Source organism: Melopsittacus undulatus, chromosome 4, assembly GCF_012275295.1.
Source record: "Melopsittacus undulatus isolate bMelUnd1 chromosome 4, bMelUnd1.mat.Z, whole genome shotgun sequence".
Taxonomy (NCBI): Eukaryota; Metazoa; Chordata; class Aves; order Psittaciformes; family Psittaculidae; genus Melopsittacus; species Melopsittacus undulatus.
The window spans coordinates 111,990,727-111,999,510 of record NC_047530.1 but is presented as its reverse complement, the minus strand read 5'-3'; the positions used below and the strand labels follow the sequence as shown (position 1 = coordinate 111,999,510).

Here is an 8,784-nt window from a genome sequence, read left to right as displayed (position 1 = left end):
TACTCGTGTTCTGAGCTCCCGGCAGCCAGTCAGTGCGTGCTTACAGAGCAGTGTGCTGCATGAGACCCATGTGCCGAGCACCGGACCGGGACACACTCAGTTCCCACCCGTGCCGGGCGCTGCGGAGCCGGCTCCAGCGGCACCACCCGAGCTCCCACCGCCGGAGCCCGTACCCTCCGTCCGCAGGCAGCACGGGGCCGGTAACGGGGCCGGGACCGAGGTGTGCGGGCACCGTGTGCCCAGCCCGGGCCGTGCCCATCCCGGTCCCGTTGTCCCCAGCTCCGCCATGGCTGCGGCCCTGAGACAGCGCCACAGGCTCCGCCTGGCCCCGCCCCTCCGCGCTGGCCCCGCCCCTCCGCGCCGGCCCCGCCCCTCCGCGCCGGCCCCGCCCCTCCGCGCCGGCCCCGCCCCTCCGCGCCGGCCCCGCCCCTCCGCGTTGGCCAATGGCAGCGGGGGGCGGTGTCTGACGTCAGGGCGCTGTGGGCTGGAGCGCGTGCGCAGCGCTCAGTACGTGTGCAGCTGTGTGCGCGGCGGACGCATCCCCATGGCGCGGCTCAGCCCGCAGGACGAGAACCTGCAGGGTAAGGGGGGACCGGGGCCCAAGGGCCGCTGCGGGGAGCCCGGTGACCGGCGGGGAGCACGGTGCCCACCGGGCCGCTGTGCTTGCGGAGGCCTCGGGGTAGCGGCTGTCGGCAGCGGGGGGGCCGCGCTCGGTGCTTGCGGTGCGGCCCGGAGGAGGCTCGGCCGCCGCGCCCCGGGCCTTGCGGTACCGGCCCAGCGCTACCCGGCAGGCGGAGGGGGCTCGGGGGGTCGTGGGGGTGCAGCTGAGCTGGAGCGTGGCCGGGTGTACCCGCTGCTGGGGAGCTCTGTGCTGTGGGGGTGTCCTCCCCTCCTCGCCCGGAGGAACCGGCGCTGGCCTCTGGGGGACACCGGGGGCAGCGGCACTGACCAGCGGGTAGGAGGGGTCTGCAGCGGGTTTAGCGGTCAGGGGAAGGAGCTGAGCGAGGTTGTGTGCAGGGTTGAGCTGAGCTCTTAGGCAGAAGCTGTTCCCTGTGAGGGTGCTGAGGCGCTGGCACAGGGTGCCCAGAGAAGCTGAGGCTGCCCCATCCCTGGCAGTGCTCAAGGCCAGGTTGGACACAGGGGCTTGGAGCAGCTGCTCCAGTGGAAGGGGTCCCTGCCCGTGGCAGGGGTTGGGGCTGGAGGAGCTTTAAGGTCCCTTCCAGCACAAACCAGATTGGGATTCTGTGAATCCATGTGATTTAAACGGTAGACTCCAGCAGTTTGAGGGGACATTCTTGTTTTCCGGTGGAATTTTGCCTTTTTGCTTGCAGTTTTGAAAGCTGTATCTTAAGAAATTAAGCTGACCAGGGCTGATCGAGTACTTTAAAGCTGACTTGGTACTTTAGTGCTCATCTGTCCTCCCACAGATGTGTCCTGGCCTGGAATATCGTAAGATTGCTCCTTTCAGAATCCTTCCCCATCACTCTGCAGTTTGCACTGCCACGTTACATGTGCTCTTATCTGTTTGTATTTCCAGCACCATAAAGATACAGGCTCTTTTAGCTGTAAATGATAATAAACCAGCACATTCCTGGTGTGCCAGCACAGCCTCACACTTTCAGGTGTTTAAAAGAAATAAACGGATATGGGTGAAGCACATCCGGATGGCAGGGGTTGGAACTGGATGATCTTAAGGTCCCTTGAGCCCAAACCACCCCGTGATTCTGTGATACAGTGTGATTGTGGTTACAGTTAACCTCCTCCATGCTTTGTTGCTCCTTGCACTGTCTCCAGCGCGGTGTCCATAGGTGGTGTTTGCTGTGCGGAGCAGTTGTGTTGATGCCCGTTGAAACCTGAGCATGCCTCGGATGTCACACGTCTGTACAGGAGAAAATAGCTCCTGGCCACACACGGAGACAGTTGCAGAGCTATCCACCAGCACCGAGTGCTCTGCTCTCATAAGCAAAGGGTAGAAGCTGAGGAGTGAGGAGTGTGCTGGTACTCACGGGTGGACACTGCCTGCAGTTAAACTGCACTGGGTGTGCTCACTCCTTGGAAACAGCTTGTGCTGGCATAAATTTGGGGGGAAAGGGCAGGAAAGAGTTTGTGTGGGTATAAACACATACCCAGGCACATACCACACAGTCACAGGGAGGGGAAGACACAAACCAACCAAACCAGCAAGGCAGTTGTTCAGTAACAGCGGCTATTCACCCTTCAGAGCTGGGTGACCAGCACGTTTCCATCCACAGGACTTTGAGGTCACCTGGCTTTTCAATAACACCAGTATCTCTCTTCCAGCACAGGTTGAGCAGTTTGGTGGTTTGCTGTTTTCATTTCATGTATGAATCACAGAATAGTGGATCTCCAGGCTCTTCACAGGAGGAACATCATCATTTGGTGTTTCTGTTTCACACGGGCTCTGCACTGGCTTCTCCTCTTGTGCATACCTTAAAAACTGCTCAGTTATTGCTCCTGCTCTTCTCTTTGCTGACCTCCCAGGCTCTGCCCCAGCCTCTCTTCCTTAGAAACACTGTGATCTGTATCTCCCTTTCCCTGCTCATGCCTCACACATGCTTACCGGAAAGCAGGGACTTTCACCTGCCCTCCCTCCTGTACTCACTGCTGTATTGCCCGGAAACTGTTGTGGGAGGGGCACGGGACCTGTGTCTGCTGCTGTTTACACACACCACCATGTTCCAGAGGTGACTTGCACTGACATTTGTGCAGTTCAGAGATTAGCTGAGCCTTGAGCTGCTGTATAACTGAGGCAACAGCCGCGGGTGCTGCGGTGCGGTGGGTGCTGCCAACCCCGGAGGGAGTTGTTGTTCAGCACGCAGCATGTGACCGACTGGCTGTGGTAAATATACTGTGAGGAGCAAACACATGATGTGCTCATTGCCACATATCCTCTGTTGCTTAACAGTGACACTGAAAACACAGCAAAAGCTAAACAATGCAGGCTGCTGGCTACTGTGGCCTTGGAGCTGCTCAGTAATGAACAAATAAGCTTTTGGCAGAAAGTCCTTGAGATTATTTTGTTTGGCTGCCACCTTGGTTGAACAATAAGAGTTAAACATATCTCCAGCCAGGGGCTCCTCAGCAGCAGCAGGACACTGGGTGTGCTCACCAGCTCTTCAGCCATGGGGGGGTTTGAGTGCGCTGATAGAAGCCCCTCTGCCCTTTGGCATGTTCATCAGCAGAGGTGTCAGTGTTAGGACTTGTGCAGGTTGTGCTGCAGCAGCACACTGGGGAGGCTCAGCAGCAGTTTACATGTCTCGTATACATAAGCACTCAGTTGATTGTGGTTCTGTTTTCAATTGTGCCAAACAGGTTCCTGGGTGGAACTGCACTTCAGCAGCAATGGCAACGGCAATGGGAGCAGTGTCAGTGCAGGGAGCCAGGAGCAAGTGCCAGCCTCCATTTCCATTCACAATGGTGACATGGAGAAAATACTCCTTGATGCTCAACACGAGTCTGGAAGAAGCAGTTCAAGAGAAAGCTCACACTGTGACAGGTAACCAGAGTGCTCTATTGTGCGCAAAGTGAAGGTCACTGCTACACAGAGCCATTTTTGTGCACAAGAGGCAGGCAGAGAAATGCTTAAATACGTGTGTGCATTTCCATGTGCACGTGCATATACACAAGTGCAAAGAGAGTTTGTATTGAAAAGATGGGTATTTAAGTGCTAGAGTAGCACTTGCATTAGAAACTGTCCTGAAACCAGAAGGAAGTTATAGGGGAGAGGACTCAGCTTCTCACAGCTCATGAAGATACCCCCATAAGGGTGTCCAGCAGCTGAGCAATGGGTGTACTGCTAATGTACAAGCAGCAGCTGTGTTCTAGTAAATTAAATACTCGGAGCAGTGGGAAGCTGCTGTGCTCAAGGATCACACCTTGTGCAGGCAGTGTTAGAGCTGTCCTTAAGAGCACAGAGTGCTGCTCACACTGCTGCCTGGAGCAGGACTGTAAGAGCAAGGGGAAAGAGCAGCTGTGTTTTGTAATGATTAGCTAATAGTTTCTATGTACTTGCTGAAGAGCCGTAACCTAGATACAGTTTACAATATAGATACAAAACACGAGTACAACACAACAAACCAACTTACATCTGGTGCAAGGTGTCAGTCACTGTTACAAATTCATTTCTTGGATTTTGGTGGCTCTGAAGTCTTCACCCTAAAGTTAGTTTCAGCAAAAGAAAGGAGGGGAGGGAGCTACAGGGCTCAGAATAAACAGTGGGATGCACAACTCCTTACTCTTATGTGGACAGCTGAATTCAAACCAAACCCAATTTCCTTTGTCATTTGCTGCCTGTTGTTACTAGTAAATAACCCGAGCTGTATCCTCCTGCCTCTGGGCATCTCTGCTGAGAAACAGCTCTGTGCAGAAGCTCCTGGCAGAGTGGTAGGGAATCAAAGATGAATTGCATACAGTGGCTGGATTATATCCCCTACTGACTGTTAGTCTCAGGTTCCGGTCAGGCCTCTGTAGCTCTCTGGGTGCAGGTGAGCTCTATTGGCGAGTTTTCAGTGCATACCATAAGCTGTCATCAAAAAACTAATGAGTTTTCTTGCTTGTGCTTCCCTTTCTGCAGCCCTCCTCGTTCCCAGACACCTCAGGACAGTCACAGAGCTGTGGAAATAGAGAGTCACAGCAGTGGAGAAAAGAACAGCTTTCAGGTAAACACCTCACCCTGCTCTGGGAGAAAGGATTCCTTACTCCTGTTTGAAACCCAGCATTAGGCAGTAAAAGGTGAAGCTGCTAATGTAGAGTTTAAATAATGTAGTAACTTAATCTTTGCAGAATCAGGCCTTGTGTGTTTGTATCTAACTTGCATGGGTTATGTTTTTACCTGTAACTGGGATTTTCCAGAAGGATTTAAGTGCTCTCATCTATGGTGGAGCGGGGGTTCCTCTGCTCTGCTCACTGGGTGGGTTGTCCTGTGAGTCCAACAGCTTGAGAGACAACTGAGGTCTGCATTGAGATGTGTAGGAAACACATGCCTAGAGTGGCTGCAGGTGTTGTTCTGTAGTGACCATCAGAGCTTCAGAAGCTGCCTCTTTCCCCTCTGTTCCTTCTAATTTCATTTTAGCACATTTACATGCTTGCAAAGAAAACCAGTAAATATCTCTGATAGGAATAGGGAAAGAGGATGCTGTATGTTAACCCTGGTGTAGCAATCCATAGCTTATTGAATGATGACAGCCCAAAATCCTACATTTTCACTGTAATTAATCAGCTCTAATAGGACAAAACTAACACTTTGGGGAGGGGAGTATTAAAAGTGAGCGGATGTCTCTGCTCTTCCAAAGACCTGCTGTACTAACTTAGGTAAGTCTCTCCCTGCACTGTTATGCACAGAGATAGTTATTTTCTCGTTCAACTGAAGTATATTCCATGCCTGTGAGTGATTCCCACAGGGTTACCAGTCAGCAACTGGGCATCCGGATTGTGTTTCACTTGGAGCCTCTGCATGAAAAGAAATAGCAGCGTGTGATAACCTTGCAAATGTTACCAGTGCTCCAATGGGCAGTGCTATCAGGACCCTCACATCTCAGTTTAAACAAGGAAGGACTTCTTCCCTCTCCTCCCTTTTTCCATTGCTTTTGTGTCATCTGTAGATGAGTGGACACTGTGTTGCCATCTTGAGCTCTCCTTGATGGCCTTGGTGCTCTGTGTTAGTTTATGGGTTATCTTTTCCTGCCCAGTTGTTCCTAAAACAAGTTCTCTGTCAGTATTTAGCCTTGTGGGGCTCCAGCTCCGTGGAGTGTCACAGTTGCATCAGTAGTACATAGATGTGATCAGTTCTCAAAGCGACACAAACTGCTTGGTCCTGTTGCCTCTTCTTTGATGTGAAACTCTCCTCCAGGGATCCAGCTGAAGGAATTACAGCCTTTAGGTTAGCAAAGCACAGTACTGGGAAACAATGGTTTTGTATTTCCAGAAACCCCTTCATGTGTCCCATGATAATTACCCAGACTTTGAGGACCAATACGGGAAAGCTCAAACCCCTCAGAGCTGCAGTTGCCTGCACTGTCCCAGTTCCATCTCCAGGGTGCCTGAGTGCAGACACAGCTATTTCCATTCTGTGATCAGACACTATTTTTACCTCAGGCCTTGGCTCCATTGAGTGCCCATGTATTAAACAAGAAGCTGTATTCTTACTCAGTGTTTATGCTGGGATTCACTTGAAAACAAAGTCCCTGCTGTTTGAGGGGGTTCTGCAGAGGGACCCGGGCTCACCTCGCTGCTGCATGCTCAGCACTGGCCCCACACTGGGACTGGTTTCACTTGAGCCTGATCCAGAGCGGTCAGATCAGGGACATCCATCCAGTTCTGCAGGCAGGCACTAAGCTGCTTGTGCCAAGTGCCAGTCAGATGTGTGCACTTTCAGATCCTGCATGGAAGGATTAAATGCAGAGCTCTGATGTTTTATTTCCAGAGCAGTCTTTACTAAGCAGATAAGGTTATGGGATATTTTCCATTCACATCCTTTAACACTGTCGCTGCTCAAGGCCAGGTTGGACACAGGGGCTTGGAGCAGCTGCTCCAGTGGAAGGGGTCCCTGCCAGTGGCAGGGGTTGGAACTGGATGAGCTTTAAGGCCCTTTCCAAACCATTCCAGGATTCTCTGATCCTGCTCTGAAGAAAGATCTCTCTCCTCTCCTTCTGTGGATCTAAACACTTCCATAGAAGTGATAAGAGTCCCCAGTGGGCAGAGATGGGAGAAGTGAGCTCCAGAGCCAGTGTGGCACATGGCTTTGCAGTACCAGCTTCCAACCTTTCACAGTTCCGAGTTGTTTGACAATGGTTCTTTGTTTTAGTCTGAAGAAGATTTCCTTGAAAGGAGGAGGGAAGTGGAAAGGCTCCTGAAGAAGAATGCAGATTGGATTTGGGACTGGTCCAGCAGGCCAGAGAACATCCCCCCAAAGTGAGTGTGCTTCTGGCTCAGTTTAGATGCCACTTTTCCTTCCACTCGTCTAAACACACATCCCTTCATGCTATCCCTGTTTCCCTCCTCTAACCAGGGAGTTCCTTTTCAAGCACCCCAGGCGCACAGCCACCCTGAGCATGAGGAACACCAGTGTGATGAAGAAAGGGGGAATATTCTCAGCAGAATTCCTAAAGGTTTTCCTCCCATCTCTGCTGCTTTCCCACTTGCTCGCCATTGGACTGGGGTCAGTGCTACATTACATTTTGTCCTGGTTTTTCCCAAGGCCCAATTCTGACCCAATTCCCTCTGTCTAAAGATGAGGAATAAACCTCCATAGAATAAGCAGGGGTGGGCACAGAGTCACTGGTGAGTGGAAATCAAGTCCTGGAGCAGTCACTTGATTTGCCTGCTGGATGATAGCTGCTGTTCCTGCTGGGAATGACAGGACTTGTATCCTGATGGAAAAGAGTGTTCCTGACATGCTGTATGTGCCTCTTGCAGCACAGAACCCACTGACCATGTGCTCTCCCTCCTCAGGGTGTACATCGGGCGGCGCCTGACGACCACAGCTTCCAGCAGCGCGTTTTAGAGGCACCTCAAGCCTGGTTTTGGAGCAGAGCCTGGGAATACAGGAGGGAAAGGCAGGAATGTGGAGAGAGCTGTGACTCCATGACCCATGTACACCCGTTATGCTGTGCTCCCAGTTTAGTAAGGGGAACAGGGACACTGGTGCTGACATCTCCTGCAGCCATTCCCAGAGCATGTTCCGATGCGTTCACGTCTGTTGTATTGCTTTGTAGTGAAGTATTTGCAAATCACAACAACTCCATGTTTAAAGCCATGCTCCAGTGTAGCCGTAGTGATTCCGAGTGTTCATCCCGTGGCTGCTTTTGTGCTCTGTAGATGTAAGTATTGGTCACTGCTGCTGCCATCGCGACAAGAAGGGATGAGCCCTGCACAGTGCGTGGCCCCTTGGGTCACAGGGGTGTGGGGAAGCCTCAGTCCCCCTCAAGGCAGATGGTGGTGGGCTCCTTCACTCCAGGGTATGAGCAGTGGGGCACACTGTCAGCTGGAGCACTTCACCTCCCAGTAAAGAGCCACCAGTTTTTACTCTTGAGCGGGGTGCACAACAGCCTGAGTTACAATGTGGGCTCTGGTGCCTGTAGTAAGTAGCTGCTTTGCAAAGGCATTGATCTAACTCGCCAGCTGCTTGAAGTTCTGTTGTATCTACTCACAGGCCATGGCTTCTCAGCCTTTTTATCTGTAAAATACTGAATTAGCAGCTGATACTGCCCCAGCCTTGTATAGATTGCAGAGGGTTGCTTGCTCAGTGTTTCTACTGATGGAATGCCTTCCAGTGATTTTACCTTATTTAATGAGAAGATGAATGTTGGCCAAATACCATGTTTTATATATTTAAATAAAAAGGTTCCTGTGGACCTGGCTGTGGCATTCCTTTTTCCCTGGTGATTGCAGACAGGAGTCTCTCACTGCTTACTGCTGGCACTGACAACTAAGAGGTTTCTTTGGAAAACAACTTCACTGCTCCTTGAACGTGGGTGAGTTGGGTGCAGAAGTCACTCAGTGAATAGGAACTCACAACTGTGTGCTCAATTCCAGGCATCAGTTCACAATCAGTTTGCTTCCTACTCTTACTTTTGTCCTTATTCAGGAGAACTGACTCTCTTCTGTGCTGCACCATGAGTGCACATCCTGCTGCTGTGGGTGCTACATGCAGGAGGAGTGAATCTTTGCTCATGGGAGTTTAATTGTGCACCTTTTACAGCAGGGGCAGGATCTGTTTGGGGTTTCTTTGTGCAATGAACTGGATTTATCGAATTATCTTCATTC

The 8,784-nt window shown here is 51.7% G+C and overlaps 1 protein-coding gene across 1 annotated transcript; it reads left to right on the top strand.

Annotated features, from left to right (window-relative positions):
• Window positions 1–489: 489 nt before the first annotated feature.
• BNIP3 (BCL2 interacting protein 3) lies at window positions 490–8,372 on the top strand. Its single transcript, XM_034062609.1, has 6 exons — window positions 490–581; window positions 3,334–3,517; window positions 4,595–4,679; window positions 6,824–6,930; window positions 7,028–7,177; window positions 7,471–8,372. The coding sequence occupies exons 1-6, from the start codon at window positions 545–547 to the stop codon at window positions 7,520–7,522; spliced, it is 615 nt and encodes a 204-aa protein (XP_033918500.1). The 5' UTR covers window positions 490–544; the 3' UTR covers window positions 7,523–8,372.
• The last annotated feature ends 412 nt before the right edge of the window (window positions 8,373–8,784 follow it).